Genomic DNA, 21,999 nt, shown 5'->3' with positions numbered 1-21,999 from the left:
TTTTTGCTTGAGCTTCGACTGCGACTGTCGTCTTGTCTCATAAGCGTAAGCACAAGCAATAAGTAAATTTTGAACAGTTACAATAAGTCGAAGCAGTGAGAAGCGAAAATTTTATTACTTTTGCTACTTCGACTTAAGTTTTTTAAACACTGGCAGGGATGGTTTCGATTGGCTTTATTTCAATATTACTGAATGTTTGACTGTTGATTTTAATTGTTGAATTGTGAAATATTATCACGTGCGTTCCGTTTACTTCTTGAGATGTGTCGTCGGCTTCTAGTTTGCCGTTGAACTGGTTTAGCAATATTACCCCTGGTTTTATTTCTTCTAGCGTAGGGAAGTGATGGCCGTTGGTTGTCGAACATGTTGAGTTTAAACTATTAATTATCCTAGTTACACATAAATCGTTACTTACCAAATTAGTTTCCTTGAAAATTGTTACATCATTATAGCTTACGCATTTATTTTTTTATTCCAAACAGTGTATCTTTTCCTTTTAATATTTCATTATACTCGGTTTTAATTACAACATTGTTTATCCTTTTTACAGGTCGTATAATAATTCTTCTAAATGTTTCTTTTAATGTTAGAGGTATTTTTACCATGTATAAAATTTTCATATCTTGGCTAAATACATTTACTTTTGATAGTTCTAGTGCTTTTTCGGCACTTTTAAATGGTACTTCGTCTTCTCTTAATTTACTAATTCACATATCTATTTCTTCCTTGCTTAACATTACTGAATTTATTATATTATGCTTTGCCCATTGAACGGCATATTTTATATTAATTAGCTCTTCCTTAATTAGTCTGATTCTAACTAATCCCACTAAAGTAAAAGCAATTCAAGAATTTCCGTGTCCAAGAACACTAAAGGACTTGAGGGCTTTTCTTGGCCTGTCAGGCTATTATCGACGCTTCATCAGAGATAACGCCAAGTTAGCGAAACCTCTGACGTCGCTTTTGAGAGGGGAAGATGGACGCGTGTCCAAAAATTCCTCAAGCAAAAAGCTAGTTGTGCTCGATAAAAACGCCTTAGAGGCTTTTAATAGAATTAAATCTTCATTAGTATCAAAGGAAGTCGTGCTAGCCTACCCAAACTTCAAACAGGAGTTTCATCTTACCACCGATGCATCCAACTACGCTCTAGGAGCCGTCCTCGAGCAAGCAGGTAAACCAATAACCTTTATATCCCGATCCCTAATTAAAACCGAGGAGAACTATGCCGCAAATGAAAAAGAAATGCTGGCAATCATCTGGGTATGTACATTGATCTACTGGAAGCAAATAAATAAATGACTATTTTTTATAAAGTGAGGAAACATTAGTTAAATAAAAATTTATTAGGAAATAATCGTAGTTTTTATTCATATATGTATATGGCCTATTATTTCGCTATTCCTTCCTTTGCGCCAGCTGATTTCGAACCATCAAAGTGCAGCATTCGAAGCTGGCAACGATATTTTTGAGTTCCAAGATGTTTGTATTGAAATCAGGTATTTATAAATCAAAACTCCAGTTTCCACTAGCGATCTTCCTCGTCTATCTGAGCCACACAAAGCTTGTGGTCGTAAAATGAACAAGTTGCAGTGTACAAATCCTGATTATCGTCCACATGGCGACACCAATCTGCGCCGTAGCAAATACTTTTGTGCTCATAGTATTCACCAATGAGTTTAGGCCCATCCACAAGTCCATCAACAAGCTGAACGACACTGAAATTGTGGTACATGCAAGCTGCTAAGATAAGATTACACTTAAATGGATCGGCTTTAAGGCGCCATATTCCTCCACCCAGGTTCAGTTCTCCCAAAGGTTGTTTCATTAAGCGTGTGTCGAACGTACGCAGATGCTCGTCATAGCTGCCCGTCAACAATAGGTGCTCACGTAATGGATGGCTGAGCAGGCATGTTACTCCGGCATTGTGCGATTTGTTGGTGAAAATGCACGTTCCGGATCGCAGATCGTAAGCTAGTAGGAGCACATCATCACCCCCGCTGTAAATACAGTTGGAATCCCATTTATCGAAAGCACACGTCCATGCCTCAAACCCATGTGCTGCAAACACAACCGACTTTTTGAGTTCACACTCTGGCTCGTAATCGATTAGGTTTACGCCCCCCCTTGGAGTCCGAGACCAATATTTGAAATTGACTGGTCACTGAATTTCTCGAATGTCGCCAATCCAAGGACAATGCCAATATATCATCAATATCGGGATTTAGTTCTAAGGTCCCAGTCATTTTTAATACACAATTTTCCAATTCATAAAGCTGAAGTTGACCGAAGGAATCAACAACACCCAATAGCGGATTTTCATTTGCCTGCCCGACAAGCCATTTCATGTCAAGAACAGCAGCCGTTTCCACTCGATGCATTTCAATCAGGCGCTTGGTAGATGTACAGAACTTATACAGGTATATACGTCCCTTTCGTCTACTGCGCATTGCGATATTGTTGCTGGAGTGCTCTTCTAGTTGATAGGTGCCGCACGCAAAGTAAGATTGAAAGTTTGGATGAGGGCACCATTCTATAGAATCAGCCGAAAATTCAGTATCGACTGAGTGTAGAGTGGTGAATTTCAACTGGAAATAAATAAGCGTACATTAGGTTGTGCAAATTTTTTCAATTTTCTTTAAATATTATATTAAAAAATTCACAAGCGGGTAGAAAATCACACTCGCATGTCACGCTTACCCACATTTTTTTTTAAATTATTTGTTTATGTATAGTATGTATATGAATGCCTATTACAGACTTATTATTAAAAATATAAAAAGATAAACTGAGTATAAAATTACTTTAGCTATTGCACAGTCGTATTCATCTGTATTGGACGCATAACACTGTAAAACAAAATCCACCTTTTTCCAAACTTTCTTGCGGATAAAGCACTCCGTTTGTAGGGCGCTTGCCGTTTTGAAATTATCATTTTCTACAATTACGTTTGAGTATTTAGAAAAAGTTGAATATTAATGATTTCATGATAATATTCGTGCAAATTTGATAGGATAATCCGCGTTTATTCAATATTTCTTGCAGGAATATCCGCGGAAGTGTACAATGGAGAAGAAAATGTGTGATATGTCGCAAGTTTAATAATATAGAGATGTAACTCAAAATTTACGCTTTTGGAGATTTCATTATGCAATTAACAAGCTTGATAAGTAGAATATGCTCAGCCTAACAGATGACTAAACTTCCCAAAAATGGCGAAGATATATGTCTTTTCATCTGTCTTTTGGTATACTAACAACTGTGTGAATTTATCAAACTTTGCGTTTTCCCAAAAAAAATTTAATTTTGAAATAATTCTGTACATATATTACACTGGATCCCACTATCCAATTTGTATGTAAAATCGCCCGCTGATTCCAAAAATCGTGTTAATTTTTTATTCTATGGGTAGGTTTTCGAGATATTTTCAATTTACCGTTATTCAGCTTAAAACAAAAGGTGGTTCCACTTAGTCACTTACATATATCTAATTAACCAATTTAACAAACTGAACATGGAATACGACAAATGAAAGCTTACAAAATTTTCCATAAACCGTCTGTACGTCACTTTCCGATAGGACTGATAGTTTCTGACAAATTAATTAATCATTCCAGTTTTTTTAATGAAAAAAATAAAAAAATAAGATTTTAACAAAAGAAAAATTAAAAAACTAACAGGTTTTGTGTAAAATTTTTGCAGTTGTGCTAAAGCGTGTTCTGTTACAAACAAATCAAGTTACTAATGAAGCAAATCGATGGATAAATAAAGAAGTAATGAGGGGTCAAATGAAAATGCGCAAAGATTTTTTGTATGAGAAATGAGCAGGAAATAATGTTACTCATACGCCATGTACACCTAAGTAGCCACGCTTTTATGCTCATATTTCATAAAAAAAATCTTTGCGCATTTTCATTTGACCACTCATTACTTCTTTATTTATCCATCGATTTTCTTCATTAGCAACTTGATTTTTTTGTAACAGAACAGGCTTTAGCACAAAGGCAAAAATTTAACACAGAACCCGTGATTTTTTTAATTTTTCTTCTGTTAAAGTGTTTTTATCATATTTTCATAATAAAAAATCTGGAATGATTAATTAATTCGTCAGAAACTATCAGACCTATCGAAAAGCAGTGGCGGGTACAGGGGGGAAGGCGAGAGCCCGAAAAAGCAAAATTTCGGATAATACATATTACCTCAAACGAGAAATTTGAAAAAAAAATTCTAAAGTTTTGTTTTTATTTCAATTTTCAATCGTAACCATTTTTAGGCTTGCACAAGATTATTTATAGAATAAGAAATCGTGTAAAACTCTTCGTCAACGTGAAAAATTAAAACAATGGGTATGTAGATAATAAGTAAAGCGAAAAGCCATTCCCAAAATCAGCAGCAGAAGTTCTTGGTAAATGCGACGAATATGCTTTTCCATTAGTTAACAAACTTCTCCGCATTCTAGTCACACTTCCAGCTAGTAACGCTACTTCCGAAAGAAGTTTTTCAACCCTTCGTCGGTTAAAAACATGGTTGCGTAGTACCATGAATGAAGAAAGACTGATCGGTCCAGTACTTTTACACGTACACTTAGATATTGAAATTGACACTGAAAGGATAATAGAAAGATTCGCAAAAGTAAAACGCAAAATTGAATTTGCAATTTAAATTATTACAATAAAAATTCTGAATAAGTTGTTAAGTTACTTAATTACATCCTTCATTTTACCAACATTGTAAGCATGAAATAATTATTTATATGTATATATTGCATTAATAAACCCAAGGTATAACTTTACATCTTGTGTTTTTTTTTTTAAATAGTACATGCAATTGTTTTATTAGACCTTGCACCAAATTCACAAAATGAAAAGTAATATTATATCACAAAACACTTTACTTCACACTTCATAAAGATACTCAAACCTATATTTGCATGAAAAATAAATTAGGGTTAAATGCCTGTAATTTAACGTTATTTGACAAGTTGATCCCAATACCTACCCCTCCCCCCTCAAATAAAATCCTGTATCCGCCCCTGTCGAAAAGTCATGTATATACTGTTACGATTATCCTCGAAACCTTGAGGGATTTCCCAAATATCCTCCGGCTTATCTCTGGATGGTTAAATAAATGCTCACGATGACCAAATTGTAGTACAATTAACTTTATTGTACAACAAACAATTTACAATACTCTCTAAAACCGTAAAACACTTTACAATACTCGTTAAAGCAATTACAACGCTTTACAAAACTTGTTAACACCATTAAAATTATAGCTTGCTTATTCGCAACTCACTTTACTTGTAGCTTGCTGACTTGTAACTAATTCACTCCGCTGTGTGGTGGCTCTTATATATCTGCGCTCGCACTCATGGCAACTCTAGAATGTTCTGAAGTTCATCGCTCATTCTCTTTCTCCCGCTGTTCGCAGTGTTCATCCAACTTGACGCGTCTCTTTGTGGAACATTATACTTCATTCCTCGAACATTCTGCCTATTTCTCGTTGTTCGCTTCGCGTTGCCGGAGTATTCGCCACACTGTCCTCCACCTAAGTCTGATTGTCCCGATCAGACACACTTGCTGTTCCAAACGCTGCAAGCCTTTCCAAGTGGACCACCTTCATCTTGTTTCTTGGTCTCCCAACGGTCTGGACCCGATACACTACGTCATTTAGCCGTTTTACGACCTTATACGGACCTTCCCAGTTGCATTGTAGTTTTGGGTACAAACCTTTCTTCCGTTGTGGATTGTACAACAACACTAAATCTCCTTCCTGAAAACCCTCGGAATTCATCGCCTTATCATACCTGGCTTTCATCTTGTCACTCATAATTTGCGTGCGCTGTCTCACAAGAGCATGTATCTCTCTCAGCTCCTTTTCCAGGATGTTTGACGTCTCTTTTCCAATTCTTCTAGCATCACCAGTTACCCTAAACTTCAGGTCACTAGGCAAACGGAGCTCACTGCCGAATATTACCCTTGCATGAGTTTTACCCGTTGTTTCATGCACTGCTGACCGGTATCCCATCAGGAACAAGGGTATGCGGACATCCCAATCTTTTTGATTCTTGTCCACGACCTTCCGCAAATGCTCTTCCAGGGTTCGGTTGAACCGTTCCACCATGACATCTGATTGGGGATGAAGAGCCGTTGTTCGAGTTTTCCGGATACCCAGTATCTGGCACATCTCTTGGAACACCGCCGACTCTAAATTTCTTCACTGGTCAGAGTGCAGCTCTATAAGTACACCGTTTCTCGCAACCCAATTGTAGGTGAATACCTCCGCTACTGTTTTAGCTTCCTGGTTTGGAATCGGGTATACCTCCGGCCATTTGCTAAAGTAGTCCATAACCACAAGGACATATTTTTTTCCCTGTGCGCTCATAGGAAATGGACCGGCTACATCCATGGCAATCCGCTCGAATGGTGCACCTGAATTATACTGATTCATCTGGCCATGACTTCTGGATTTCGGGCCTTTAGCTGCAATACACTCCGCGCAGTTAGCAATCCACTCTGCGACCGATTGCCGACAACCAACCCAATAGAACCTCTGCTTGATCTTCTCCAGGGCCTTCGTGATTCCCAAGTGCCCTCCACTAGGACCATTGTGAAATTCCTTGAGAACGTCCGGAATTCATACCCTTGGAACTACTATTAGGTTGCGGGAGCACTGCCCATCTTCACTTTCCCATACCCTGTGCAAACAGCCAGATATCAACTTTAAGCTGTTCCATTGTGCCCAGTATGCCTTTGCGATTGGGCTTTCCGCTGCCATTTGCTCCTTAGTTGGCCTTCTGTCTTCCTCCAGTCCATGCATCAAAAGCTCCAGATCTGGATCCTGCTGACACTTTCGTAGCTGTGCTTCCTTCCACTCTTCCGCTGGTGTTATTGTCGTTAGCCGGACGTCTATAATGCCCTCTTTGCCCTCAGCTTTTGAGCAGTGTTTACATTCCAGACTACATGGTCGACGGGACATGGCATCAGCATTTCCGTGGACACTTCCCTTGCGGTACTCAATAGCGAAGTCATAAATTTGCAGTCTCTCAATCCACCGAGCTAGTTGTCCTGCTGGATTCTTAAACTTGATTGGTGATTTGAACTCATTGAGTACTCGAACTGGGATGCGTCCATATTTTTGCGTCTTAGCCAGGGTTTTACCAATAAGTACGTCCGGTGTAGAATTTTGTGTTGCTTCAACAACCCACAATTTGTTTATCCCACAATCTCCATCAATCTTCGCCCAAACAACTGCTTCTGACTTCGGTGGAATCTGCTCGCTTTCCTCTAGGATCACTCGCTTGCTGCTGTACGGGCCATCATACCCAAACCTAACATGTTGTTATACGTCATAATCCTGTTCTTCATGTTGATCTGCATACCCTGATCAAGTAAGAAGTCTATTCCAATGATGACTTCATCAACAATATCCGCTACTATGAACTTTTGTAACACCGTCACATTCCCTATTGCGACTTTGCAGGTTACCTCTCCTACAACTTGGGTGTCCTCACCAGTTGATGTCCTCAACCTTGCTCCAGGTAAAGGCCTTACCTCTTTAGTGACCAAATCAGATCGAATGATGGAATGCGATGCGCCCGTATCCACAGTTAGTACTCGCTCATGTCCGTCCACATATCCACCAACAGTAACGTTGCTCGCTTTTCTGCCGATTTGCGAGACGGAGATTATGGGATATGCAATTGCGGGAGCCAGCGCGCGCCCCTTACTGCTGGCTCGTTTTAGTTTAACGACTGATCGGAGTTGGGCTCGTCATCCTCAGTCCTGCGTTTACGTACTGCTGAACTGATTGACCTGTTGGAACCCGTCTTACATTCGCGTGCGTAGTGGCCTGGTTTTCCGCAACTAAAGCATTTCCTAGCACCATCCTTTCTCTCGGTTGCACCAGGAGTATTCTTCCCTGCCATCAACTTGAGTGTTGTCAGGATCTCGTTCATCACGTCAGGTGTCTCCACTTCTACTCGATGGGCTTTGTAGGCTGGTCTACTTAGGAGCGCCGCCGTTTCACGTGTCTGAGCATACCGTTTCAGCAAATATTGACTTCGGATTTGCCTACGTCTCGCGCTTGGTATACATGTCTCGCATTCCGTTGATGAACCTCTGGATCTTTACCCTTTCGAAGTGTTCACCAGATGTGTCTCCAATAGCTAAGTGAGCCAACCTCTCGATCTCTGGAGCGAATTCTTGTAGAGTCTCATTGGCTTTTTGGCAGCGATTCTCCAGCTCCATCTGGTAAATCTGTCTCCTGTGCTTGCTACCATAACGTCTCTCCACGGAACTCATCAACGCATCGTAACTGTTCCTTTCACAGTCGGGAATAGTCTGTAAGATTTCCGCTGCAGGTCCTTTCAATGCAACGAATAGTGCAGCGGACTTATCCTCCATGCTCCAATGATTTGCTGTAGCAGTCTTCTCGAACTGGAGCTTAAAGACCTGGAAAGGAATCGTGCCGTCAAAGGATGGAGTTTTTACCTTAGGAGCGCTCGTCGAAGTAGCTGGACGATTCATCTGCAAATCTCGGAGGCGACCTTCCAGCTCACCCACCTTTTCCTCGACTTTACCCTGTCTTTCTTCGATCTTATCCTGCTTCTCTTCGATTTTATCCTGCCATTCCCTGAGTAGCGCGTTGTCTCTGATTAAATTCCCCTGCAGCTGAGTGATCTTTTCATCCAGCTGCGATGATACCAATGACGACAACTGCGACCTCTGTGCTTCAAGCTGTGTTTGCATCTGTGACGACAGCTGTGATGACATCTGTGACATGCGTGTATCCTGTGCTTGCATCTGTGACGACAGCTGTGATAACATCTGTGACATGGCAGCCAATAACGTGTTCATGTCCATAGCTGTTGATGAACATGGAGACTTTTGCTGTTCTTCAACCTTCCCGGATGTCTGCTGCACATCCTTCGACGAACAAGCGGCCTCATCCTCCTGTTCAACCTTTGCGGATGCATCGTCGAGTTTACCCTGGAAGTCGTATTTGTCCACGTCGATGCCTTCAGCTTCCATAGCCTCTCGCAGCCGTGATAGTGACTCCACTTTTCCACTGTTTGAGTTCCTCGATCGTTAGGTCTTGAATTTTTTTCTATTTTCAAAAGTTTATCCTTCGGGATTTATTTAACAATCCCACTTCTGACACCAATTGTTACGATTATCCTTGAAACCTTGAGGGATTTCCCAAATATCCTACGGCTCGTATCGCTGGATTGTAAAATAAATGCTCACGATGACCAAATTGTAGTATTTACAATTAACTTTATTGTACAACAAACAATTTACAATACTCGCTAATACCGTAAAACACTTTACAATACTCGTTAAAGCAATTACAACGCTTTACAAAACTTGTTAACACAATTAAACTTATAGCTTGCTTATTCGCAACTCACTTTACTTGTAGCTTGCTGACTTGTAACTAACTCACTCCGCTGTGTGGTGGCTCTTATATACCTGCGCTCGCACTCATGGCAACTCTAGAATATTCTGAAGTTCATCGCTCATTCTCTTTCTCTCGCTGTTCGCAGTGTTCATCCAACTTGACGTTTCTCTTTGTGGAACATTCTACTTCATTCCTCGAACATTCTGCCTATTTCTCGTTGTTCGCTTCGCGTTGCCGCAGTAATCGCCACAATACGGTCTATATAAAAATTTGTTAGCTTTCATTTGTTGTATTTCATATTAAGATTGTTAAATTTGGTCGTAAGACATACGTGATTAAGTGTAAGCTGAATAACGGTAAATTAAGAATATCTTGCAAACTTATCCATGAATAAAAAATTTAGTCGATTTTCGGAATCAGCGTGCAATTATTTATAGGAATTGGAAAGTGGCATCCATTGAACATTTTTGCTGTAAACCAGTGTTATTAAACGTGCGATGTGATATGTGTATAAACCAGGGACCGTAACCGTTATGATTTTTATAATAAAAATCAAAATTTAATCGTTAGGTTGTGATTTTTATTTTTTTGATCATTTTTAACCGTTATTTTGTGATTTTTATTTTTTCGATCATTTTTAATAGTTATTTTATGATTTTTATTTTTTCGATCACTTTTAATCGTTATATTATGATATTTATTTTTTCGATCATTTTTAATCGTTGCTTTATGATTTTTATTTTTTCGATCATTTTTAATCGTTATACTATGATTTTAATTTTTTCGATCAAAAATAGAAGTTATTCTTAGTTTTTTAATGTGTAAACCAAATGTGCACAGATTTGACTAAGAAAAGTTTTACAAGGCATGCTTATGTACATAGTAAAATCAGAATTGTAATGCTCTCACCCCCTAGGATTGTTCTATATTGGAAAAAGTATACCCCTATTTTTATACCTTTCATGAGCATGAACTGGTATTATAACTTTGGTCCGATGTTTGAAAGTACCACAATTGGAAGAGACAGACCCATTGAAATGTACACTTAAATGATCAGAACGTCGAGCTTCGTCGATTTAGCCATGTCCGTCTGTTTGTATGCAATCTAGTCTCTCAGTTTTCGAGATATCCGGATGAAATTTGTTAGGTAGGTGTATTTTTATAATGCCCTAATCATTTGTCGGAACCGGAAGATTCGGGCCAATATAACATATAGCTCCCATCCAACTGATTATTCAGATATGAGATTTTTCGCTATAACTCCTCCATTTAAGCAGTTAGGAACATGAAATTTTGCGATACTTCCGCCCATTATCAACAGAATACTTACAGTGAAAATTACAAAGATCGGGTCACTATAATCTATAGCTCCCATACAACTGATTGTTAAGATATAAGATTTTTCGTTATAACTCCTCCATTTATGTAGTTAGGTACATGAAATTTTGTACTGTTGCCACTCATTACAGTTAAAATGGCGAAGATCGAGTGGCTATACATATAGCCTCCATATAACTGATTGTTCAGATATGAGATTTTTTGTTATAACTTCTCCATTTATGCATCTAGAAACATGAAATCTCGCAATATTTTCACTCATTATCAACAGAAAATGTACAGTAAAATGAACAAAGATAGAGTCACTATAACATTTTACTTTAACAGATTACTGCATTTGAAAAAATTTATATATTACATGCATATATAAAAAATCATATCTAAACAATCAGAGGTATAGAAGATATACCTTATATAGCACCAATCTAAGTGATTTTGACTGCTGTTTGATCGGTATGTAAACCGGTAACACAATTTAATGGGTTTAGCTTCCTACATAAAGGAGATATATCGCAAAAACTGGTATCTGAACAATCAGTGGTATAGGGGATAAAGCTTAAAAAGCATAGATTTTGGCGATTTTATCAGTAGACTGTGTAAATTTATCGGTTTTCGCTGTCCATACAAAGCAGTTTCACAGTAAAACCCCATATCTGAACAATCAGTTGTATGGAGGTAATAAATAGGTTATAGTGACCCGATCTTTGTTCGTTTTACTGTAAACTTTCTGTTGATAAGGAGTGAAAATATTGCGAAATTTCATGTTTCTAGCTGCATAAATGGAGAAGTTATAACGAAAAATCTCATATCTGAACAATCAGTTGTATGGAGGCTGTAGGTTATAGCGACCCGATCTTCGCTATTTTTATTGTAAATATTCTTTTGATAATGGGTGGAAATAATGCGAAATTTCATTTTCCTATCTACATAAATGGCGGAGTTATAACGAAAATTCTCATAACTGAACAATCATTGGTATGGGAGATATATGTTATAGTGACCCGATCTTTGTAATTTTCACTGTAAGTATTCTGTTGATAATGGGCGGAAGTATTGCAAAATTTCATGTTCCTAACTGCTTAAATTGAGAAGTTATAACGAAAAATCTCATATCTGAACAATCAGTTGTATGGGAGCTATATGTTATAATGGTCCGATTCCTCCGGTTCCGACAAATGATTAGGACATTATAAAAATACACCTACCTAACAAATTTCATCCGGATATCTCGAAAACTGAGAGACTAGATTGCATACAAACAGACGGACATGGCTAAATCGACGAAGCTCGACGTTCTGATCATTTAAGTGTACATCTCAATGGGTCTATCTCTTCTAATTGTGGTACTTACAAACATCAGACCAAAGTTATAATACCATTTCATGCTCATGAAAGGTATAAAAATAGGGGTATACTTTTTCCAATATAAAACAATCCTAGGGGATGAGAGCATTACAATTGTAACTTTACTGTTTTTGGCCACCCTAGTGTACATATGCATGCCTTGTTAAACTGTTGTTTTAAGTAAAATCTGTGCACATTCGGTTTACACATTAAAAAACTAAGAATAACTTCTATTTTTGATCGAAAAAATTAAAATCATAGTATAACGATTAAAAATGATCGAAAAAATAAAAATCATAAAATAACGATTAAAAATGATCGAAAAAATAAAAATCATAATATAACGATTAAAGATGATCGAAAAAATATAAATCACAAAATAACGATTAAAAGTGATCGAAAAAATAAAAATCATAAAATAACAATTAAAAATGATCAAAAAAATAAAAATCACAAAATAACGATTAAAAATGATCGAAAAAATAAAAATCATAAAATAATGATTATTTTTGATTGAAAAAATATAAATCATAAAATATCGATTATACAATGATTTCTAAATAAAAATCCTTCACGATAACGATTATTTTCGGTCCTTGGTATAAACTGTTGTCTTATCCAGGGCGCGCAAGTGTGCAGCAGTGTAGTTGTCATGTATTCGTTTCGACATGACTATAATCAGACAGGTGTCTTATCTAGCACGCCACGGTACCACGCCCATTTCCTAAAAGTCTACAAAAGTCTTATTTATTGTTAAGAGATTGATGTAAGTACTAACTTGGAGTAAATTAGTGCCGTCAGTTTTTGAAATATCGGAGTTTTCGTTTTTTGAAATTTACCGTTATACGTGAAGGGGGTGTAATTTTAGTCCGATTTGAATAATTTTCAACGAATTGCTTTTCCGTACCAAGGTTATAAGGTGCACCAATTTTGGTTGAATTTGATGAATCGGTTACCGAGATACACATTTGTGGTCATAAGTGGGCGGCGCCACGCCCATTGTCCAAACATTTATAATAATCAAATTTTTTGCTAAGTGATTATTACAATCATCGATTTAGAGTTAATTAGTTTCAATAATTACTGATTTGTCGCAGTTTTCTTGTTTCTGTAAATGACCGTTATATGGGAGGTGGGCGTAGTTCTTGCCCCATTTCAAAGATTTTCAACAGATTTCTTAGTTGGACCCTAAGCAAGGCTCGGACCGAGTGTAGTAAGGATTGGTGAAGCGCTACTGAGATAAAGCATTTCATCATAAGTGGGCGGGGTCACGCCCATTTCCAAAAATTTCATAATAATATTAATGTTTACCATAATTCTACTTTACATAATAATTTTCAACAACTTAGATTGAAAATTTACTGAAATATCGTAGTTTTTGCATTTTTCGCAAATACCGCTAATATGGGCGTCGTTGTAGTCCGATTTCGCCCATTTCCAATATCAACCTACCTTACTGCACGTCTATACCTGCGCTCTGGCGCTCGCATACGAAACATCGTAAGAGATATATCGCAGGTGTAGACCGTTCATCGCAGAAAGTATACGATGTAAAGTAAGTTAGGTAAAGGGAAACCTACATACCAAATTTCGTTCAGATATCTCATATTTTGCTCGAGTTATCGTGTACACGGACGGACGGGCAGACAGACATGGCTTAATCGACTTCTCTTTTCATTCTGATCATTTATGTATACATTTATCTATATCTATCTCGATTCGTTTTGGCTATTACAAATAACCGTTATGTGAACAAAATTATAATACCCTCGTGCACATGTGCGCTCGGGTATAAAAAATAATAGTGGAATTCGCGCTTGTGTGTATTCGTTTTATCTAGTGTAGCCCGTTTAGCCGTTTTCCGGCTAGATTTAGCCGGTTGCGATAGCAAACAGCCGGAGAAAATTCGGTTTAGCCGGCAGCCGATTTGTTAGCCGTTTTGCTAAAAATAGTTAGCCGTTTTAGCCGATTTTGCTATTTGCCTTATTTTCTTAAATTCAAATATATAAGTCTCCATTTTTACAAATTTAGCGATCCAAAATCTATTGGAAATAGCTAGCTAGAGAAAATTATCATGTCGAACTGTTATATAAAATTGAAAGACAATTTTTTCGAATCGGAAAAGTCATAAAATACTGGGCCGATTTCAATGAATTTTATTTTAAGCAAAAATATACTGTGACCCAAGCATAAACAGGGACTCGACATTTTAGCAAGTTTTAGCTATTTTTCTTTAGTTCATTTAATACTTATTATTTTTTTGTATGAAAATGGAATCCCACAAGGTTGTCCACTTTCGGTAATACTGTTCCGACCTGTGACCTGTATATCATGACAAAGAGAAACTCTAGCAACGATAATAACCGACCACTATCCTCAGTCATTCTCGAAATCATCAGGTGAGCCGGAGCGAAAATTAATCTTTCAAAAGCCGCAATTCTACACATTTGCAGAAAACACAACTGCACACCTCAAAGCCTCACAGTTGAAAACACGCAAGTTAACTACGCACAGTGGTTCGGATCGCAAATCGAGCTGGACGAAACTATTTAAACAAATACTCGTTGATGGATCTTTACACCACTTCTTACCTAGGGGATTTTTCAGTCGCTGTCACTTATCAAAAATTCAAAATGGCGCGATCCAATATGGCGGACGAAAATTAAAAAAAATTGGTAGATTTTTATGAAACTGGGTATCTGGGGGTTTTCTGGGTCGCTGATTACATATCTAAAGTCATTTACCAAAAATTCAAAATGGCGGATCCAATATGGCGGACGAAAATTTAAAAAAATCGGTAGATTTCTATGTAACTGGGTATCTGGGGATTTTCTGGGTTGCTGATTACGAATCTAAAGTCATTTACTTAATTTACTTTATTTACTTCGGAACGAGCATTTTCATCAGATATTTCTTTCAATTTACTAATCACATAATCACGGACACCTTGTTGTCTTTTAGAAGTTTTAGCAACACCAAATGTCAAACAACTCACTTCTTAAGATTTTATTTACCATGACTAAAATTTAAGATCACAGCAAGAAACACAAATAAATATCAGAAAAAAATTTATAACAGCCCTTAAATATTTGCATACCTGTTGTATAATTTTTTAATTTCAGAAAGCAGAAAATTCGCGAGGTACTATTTTTTTTAACTCTTACATAACCAAAGGTTTTATAACTCCAAGTATTTTTTTGTCTTAACACATATCTTATATATATTAATACATATTTTTTCGCTCAACGAAAATGATTATTTTTAAATATTTTATTATCCTATCAGTTCGTATTTAACTCAACTTAATGTTACCAGGCTGGTCTGATCTAAAGTATCGGTCATATCTATAGCACGCTATTTCAAAGTGATATTGTGTGCCACTTATGTTTATTTATTTATTTTTAAGAATTTTCAATTAAAATATAGTTCATTCTCAGACAAACCCCATATAAACCCAAGTTTAATAATTTGTAGAAAACTACAAAAAAGTGCTACAAATTTTCACCTAAATTTCAAACTCTTTTCTCGGAAGTGTTAGAATTTTTTGAGTACACAGTTTTTTAGCCCCTTCAATTTTAGTCTGATAATGTGCAAATTTCAAGTGGCTACGAATTACCGTTCATTTTTTAGAATTTTTTTTTCGCATTGGCTTCCATATAATGAATAAACTCAATTTATTTGTATATGGAAGAAATCCGCAACACCTTTGGCCATGGGCGTCGCCAGTATCGAATTTAGGGGGGCCTGACATGTAAAAAAATCCCTCGAAAATTGTATTCCAAAATATGAATACATATGAGCAAAATCCCACGAGTTGTTACATTTTTCGACAAAGACGTAGCTGCGTATGTAACGTATACGCCCGTATCACCATACGAAGTCAACTAACAAGGGGTGTGTTCAGAAATGCATCAAGCCAAAGCATCATACGCATTTATTTCTAAACTATAATTGATGGCAATGTCCAATATGCGCAACCACGGTTAAATGCCCAATTGGAACCTAGTTGCGTAATAAAGGCATTTCGATCAATTATAGTTTAGAAGTGAAAGAGACTGATGCCTTAGCTTGATGCATTTCTGAACGCACCCAAGTTTACGCGCACTCCTTAACTTAAAAGACATGATATTTAAAAGTAATTAAATATTGGCGTTTAAGATTTCCGAATTCCTTATGCATATATATATTTGTTTCTTCATGTATAAAAGATTAATATTTTTCAATGATATTCAGGCAGCGCCGAGATTTGTAGTCGAAAAGTACACTGTGTAAATGTTGTTGCGAAATTCCAAATAGTTTTGTTTTAATCAAATCAAATTTTTGCAGTGTTTTGGAAATTTTTATTTTTCTTTGAAAGTGTTTGAATGAAAAAATTTTTTTGGATGCAGATTTAAAAAACATTAAACTATACAATGAAACTTTTTGCGTTACAAAAATATTTTTCTTTTTGCTTTTGAATAATTTTTTTATAAAAAATTGAACTTTTAAGCAACTTCTGCACCTGGTGGACGAAAATTTTTACCAACAACTTCTGCATTTGGATATAGTTTGGTCGGAATGAATTTTTATTTGCCAGCGTGCGGGCCCGACTCTCGTGGCTGGATCGCGCGCAATCCGCGTTGACTTCTGCGCAAGAAAGAAATGCACGTTTCAATCGTTCCACTTTTATGCTCGAATTTCGCATGCACGCGGGAGTCGGGCGCGCACGCTGGCAAATAAAAATTCATTCCGACCAAACTATATCGAAATGCACGCATCTTTTTTCATTTTTGTATTTAATGAAATATTTAAGTGAATTTTTTAATAAAAACAGTTTAAAGAAAACGTCATAAGTAATTTTCTCCAGGTTTCAACCATTAAAAAATTAATGTTTGTTTCAAGATAATTGCATTTTAAACTAAAATACTAAATATTGAATCCGACCGTGGCCGACCTTTTGTTTAAGATTCGATTTTGTACCACATAATATGGAAAGTTTTTTGAAAATGATTTTTTTAAATTAATTTTTTTCAACCAATTTCGTGTAAGATACACGTAAACATGGTCATATCATAATTCAACAGCATTTTTACATAAGCATTTTAAAGAAAAACTAAAAAAACAAACCAAATATAACCCAATACTAGCTGAATTTAATAAATATTTTTCAACTTCAACACATTTCTTTTAATTTCAGGCGCCATATTGGATCGGCCATTTTGTATTTAGGTATTTTAATTTCAGATTCTAATTCAGCTACCGCAATAACTCTTGATTAATATAATAATAAGCAATTCTTATTATTATTTTTAACAAAATTTTTGCGTTTAAGACTTTAGGCACCATATTGGATCGGCCATTTTGGGTTTTTTATTTCGACTTCAGATTCGTATTCAGCGACCTGGATTCATATGAATATACTAATTTTTTCAATTATGGGCACAAAATGGGTATCAAACATCACGGTGAGGCATATAAAAAATAATATATCTGAAGTAAATACATAATGCAAAATAAAAAAATACATGAATGCAGAGTTAAGTCTCGTAAAAAACACTCAAACTTGACTTCCCAAAATTTTCATTTTTACACATTCATGTTTCTGACCAGAGTGTCCAGATTGTTTAAAAATAAAGCGCAATTTCTGCAAAAAAATCGCCAAAAATCGCCAATTTTTGTTTAATAAAATTCGTGAAATCGATTTAACAAATCTTTTATTTTAGAAATTAGATCTTGTTATCATATAGTTTTCAAAACCAAAAACGAATATAATACCTTCAGAAGGTAATAATAAATAACACAAATCGCTTATATAATAGTTAGCAACGCGACAAGGAATTTTCGCGTTCGTTTGAAATAAAACCCACTCGCGTTTTTTTTTATAAACGTTGTAAAGGGTTTATTTCACAACTAAATTATGTTTAAGTACATATATACGAATGAAAATATATGTGTTAACTACGTCCGGGATGTGATACTGTGGTGGCCGTTTTCCCGTGTGCGCTCGGTGACGGTTGATTTTGGAGTGTGCTTCTTTCTTCACTTTCTTTTTGCCATAATCATAAAGTGGTGCAAAGGTGCAGAGAGGCCATTAGGGTGCTCCTTCATTACAATCGGGCGATTGTACACTGCCCCCCCCCCCCCCTGCAGTAGTGTACTAGATAGTGCGCTCTGCAGTCTTCGGAACTCCGTAAAATGATTTTCGCGCTCTCGATGCGCTTTGGGCTTCGGTCGCTGTGTGCATTGCATATCGCGTGAGTTTGCGACGTCGTGTTTGCAGTTCGGTTCATTTCTGCCAATTCGAGATATGGCCTTTTGCAACGTTCTGTAAAAGAGGAAAGCAAACAATTATGCAGAGGGCGCTGCTCTGTATGCATTTTAATATTCTTGGGGCGTATAAATAAACGAGTAAATAAATATTTTGTTGTGGGCTCATGGGTTAGAGCTTATTGTTTCGAATGAGCGGGTCTTATTTGTTGCCGTTTAGTTTGAGTTATGTAGTGTGCTCATGGGTTAGAGCTTATGGCATTGAATGCGCGGGGTCGTATTTATTGCTCTATATTTTCAAAGTTTTGCGGCGGAGCCGCTTATCACCCAACCAAATATAGTTTCTTGCGCTATTACATTATCTTGTATTTTTCGGACTCCGGGTCGGAGAATTTGTGGAAGTATGTCGCTTCCAATAACCAGATCTATGGGTGCTGGTTTGCTGAAATGGGGGTCAGCTAGTTCATGGGCATTGAACTGTTTAATAAATTCACGACTTACGGGGGAAGTCGCTAAGTGCTCCGTTAACTGCTTGAGTATGACAGCTTTTGTATTTATCTTCCGCTTTGCCTTGCGGGTAGTTATATTTAGTTCGCATGCGTTCTTAGTGCGTTTTGAGTTACATCCACCAATATGAAATAATTCCAACTGTGAATGTTCGGTTGGGAGCTTCAACCTCTTTTGAGCTGCTGACGAAATAAAGGTTCTTTGGGACCCTTGGTCAAGCAATGCTCTGAGTAGAAACTGTTCTCCTCGATGCTCTATTGTCACTATTGCGGTTGGCAGGAGAACTTCATTTTCATTGGCAATTCGGAGCGAGTTAACATGCGCGGAGTTTGAGCAGGTAGGTTGCGTATCCTACTTGTAGCTTGATAACTCTTGGGGGCAATCTTTGGTGATCGCGTGCGCTGTGCTGTGTTGCGCTATTACTTTTTGAGTTGGCGTATTGGTTGGGTGGTGATCATAGGGGATCACTTGCTCTTTATTTTGAGGGGCTGTGGTCTTTTGGGTATGACCACAGTTTTCTTTTATTTGTCGATCGGGGTTGATCGATTTCTTAAGATTTTCTTTTATACCAGCCTTTTGAGAATGACCTCTGGATGTGTGTACATGCAGTAGGGAGTTATGTCTTTTCTGACAATACACACATGCAAATTGTGAGTTGCATTTTGCCAAACTATGATTGAAAGCAAGGCAGTTGGAACACAATTTATGCGTTTTAACAAAGTTTATGCGCTTTTGTGTTGAGAATTTTTTAAATATGGGGCATCTCTTCATCGGATGTGGGGTGTCGCATAAATAACAGGAAAACCCCGTTTTGGAATTTGTCTGAAAAGCTTTTGTTTTACTGTGGGATTTTATTAGAGCAGAAGTCTTGCTTACGTGTTTTGGGAATTTCATTTCTACCCTTTCTAACACTTGAAATCTGGCCGTTAGAAATTCGTCCATTTGAGACCATAAGGGAAGATCTCTTCTTGTGGGCAATGATTGCTCCCATAGTAATCGGGTATCTTTGGGCAATTTGGCTACGCAAATTTGTATTAGGATGGGGTCCCAGCTGTCTGTCAAAACCTTTTGAGCATTTAAAATGGACAGACATGTTTTTATTTTGCTTTGGAGATTACTAATCTGTTTACTATCTTCTTCGTGAACACTTGGAAGATTCATTAGAACTTGGATTCGGTTATCCACTAGTATGCGTTTATTTTCGTACCGCTCGCTTAATGCTTGCCATGCCAGATCAAAATTCTCGTCGCTAAGAGGGAACTGCTTGACGATTTGACCGGCTTGCCCTTTTGTTTTATACCGGAGATGGTATAATTTTTGAGCGGATGATAATTGGGGGGTGGTTTATGTAGACGGCTGTAAACATATCTCGGAAAGATTGCCATTCTTCATAACCACCGTGGAAAATCTCTGTATCACATGGCGGGAGTTGCAGATACATGTGAGGATTTTCTTCTGTGTGCGAATGCTGTGCTTCTCGGGAGTGAGAGCTTGGGGGACTTATAGCTCGGATCAATTTGAGTTGGTCTAATATCTTCGCTTTAGTCATTTCATAAGTATCAATACTAAATTGATACTTGCCTTCCGCCAACGCCAAAAAATTATCTGGAAGGTCTTCATCATCCTTTAAAAAAAGTGAGTCATATGCGGCTTGTAACCGCGCCCAGAGATTGTCAATAGTTCTTTCTTTTATTTCGAGGGCCGACTCTGTGAATTCCTCTATGGGAAAATAGGTGAGTCTGGCACAATATCTCACGAAGCCATCATTTTCGATATTAAATTTTTGCGCACACAGGTCATGAGATTCTCTTTTTTCTGATTTCTTTGCTTCGGTAGAAATCTGAAGCTTTTCAAGTATTTTGGAGGGCTTTGTTTAGATGGCATTTTGAATATAACGAAAATTTATTTATATCTATAAGTACAGGAGGCTCTTGGTTGAGCAATTTTTTGTTTTTTGCGTTTTTGTGGACTGTATATATATTTGTTACCCGTGAAGTTTCCTACTGGGATGTGTTTTGTATTTTCGTTTTATATGTATATTTATATATATCTTCCTTTTTTTGTGGTTAGGGTGTGTTTTTGGCAATATAAATTTTTGGGAGTTCGTAAATTTGCAGCCGGGTTATAACCACCAAATTTACTGCTGGGTTCACTTTCTTAATATGTGTATTTATATATATGTGAATGTACATATATATAAGGGCAACGCAATTGTTTCACTGCGTAATGAAAATGCATGCGTTTGTAAGTATGTTTATATGTATATACGCACGATTATGCGAAAACTTCAGAAAAACAAAGTTCTTTATAAATGTGACCAACCGTACTTCTTTCGGAAGTACAGTACTTCTTTTTTCGCTCTTGTACTTCGTACTTCGAAGTACAGTCAAATGTACTTCTTTTCGATATTTTGTACTTCTGGAAGGAGATTCTGTAACCAGTTAGCGGCAATTTTCGGATCGCTATCGCACCTTTTTACGCATGATATAAATGTTTTTGCATCAAAAAGTGCGATAGCGATTCGAAAATTGTCGCTAACTAATTACAGAATCTCCCCCAGGTCCTGTTCAAACCATTACAGTCGTTTGGGATCGATGGCATCATACCTGCGCAGCTGCAAAGGGCTCTGAAGGTGTCGTGCAATTGGTTGGATCATATTTATGCGAACTGCGTGAGGACCGGGTAAATCCCCATGGCTTGAAGGGTAGTCAGTATTGCGTTCATCCCGATGGCCGGAAAAGGCTCTCATTTTTCCCCTATGGATTTAAGGCCTATCAGCCTCTTCGTGTTTGATAAAAACGCGTTTGCTAAAAACGCTAGAGGGACCTGTACATAAGAAACACGATTCCTCGTGACTATCAGTCAAGGCCTCAATATTATTATTACAAGAAAAGGACGGTGAATACCGCCCTGCACACATTGGTTAAGTGGTCAGAGGAAGCCTTCACGCCTGAAGATTATGCAGTTGCAGCCTTCTTCGATATCGAGGGGGCCTAGTCAAGTATATTCATAATCTGGGGGTTAAAACCAACCCAATAAGCTTACTTCGTGACAAAGCTGTGGCGGCGTAGTGGGGGGCATCTGCGCTCAGGACAGAGTCAATAGGAGCACTCCACAAAGTGGTGTTCTCTCTCCCCTGCTCTGGATTGCGGTTGTAAACGACCT

The 21,999-nt window shown here is 37.4% G+C and overlaps 1 protein-coding gene across 1 annotated transcript in view; it reads right to left on the bottom strand.

The window, feature by feature from the left end:
* Window positions 1–540: 540 nt before the first annotated feature.
* Window positions 541–21,999, bottom strand: part of LOC118734088 (diphthine methyltransferase) — a 239,010-nt gene continuing 217,551 nt past the window's right edge. The window contains 2 exon segments of the mRNA XM_036463793.1: window positions 541–2,122; window positions 2,124–2,585. Of these exon segments, the coding sequence (XP_036319686.1) occupies window positions 1,526–2,122; window positions 2,124–2,585 (1,059 nt within the window). The 3' untranslated portion in view covers window positions 541–1,525.

The sequence above is a fragment of the Rhagoletis pomonella genome, unplaced genomic scaffold, assembly GCF_013731165.1.
Source record: "Rhagoletis pomonella isolate Grant_MI unplaced genomic scaffold, Rhpom_1.0 Rhpom_scaffold_00002, whole genome shotgun sequence".
NCBI classification, from domain to species: domain Eukaryota; kingdom Metazoa; phylum Arthropoda; class Insecta; order Diptera; family Tephritidae; genus Rhagoletis; species Rhagoletis pomonella.
Note: the sequence above shows the minus strand (reverse complement) of the source record. Positions and strands in the feature narration are given on the sequence as shown.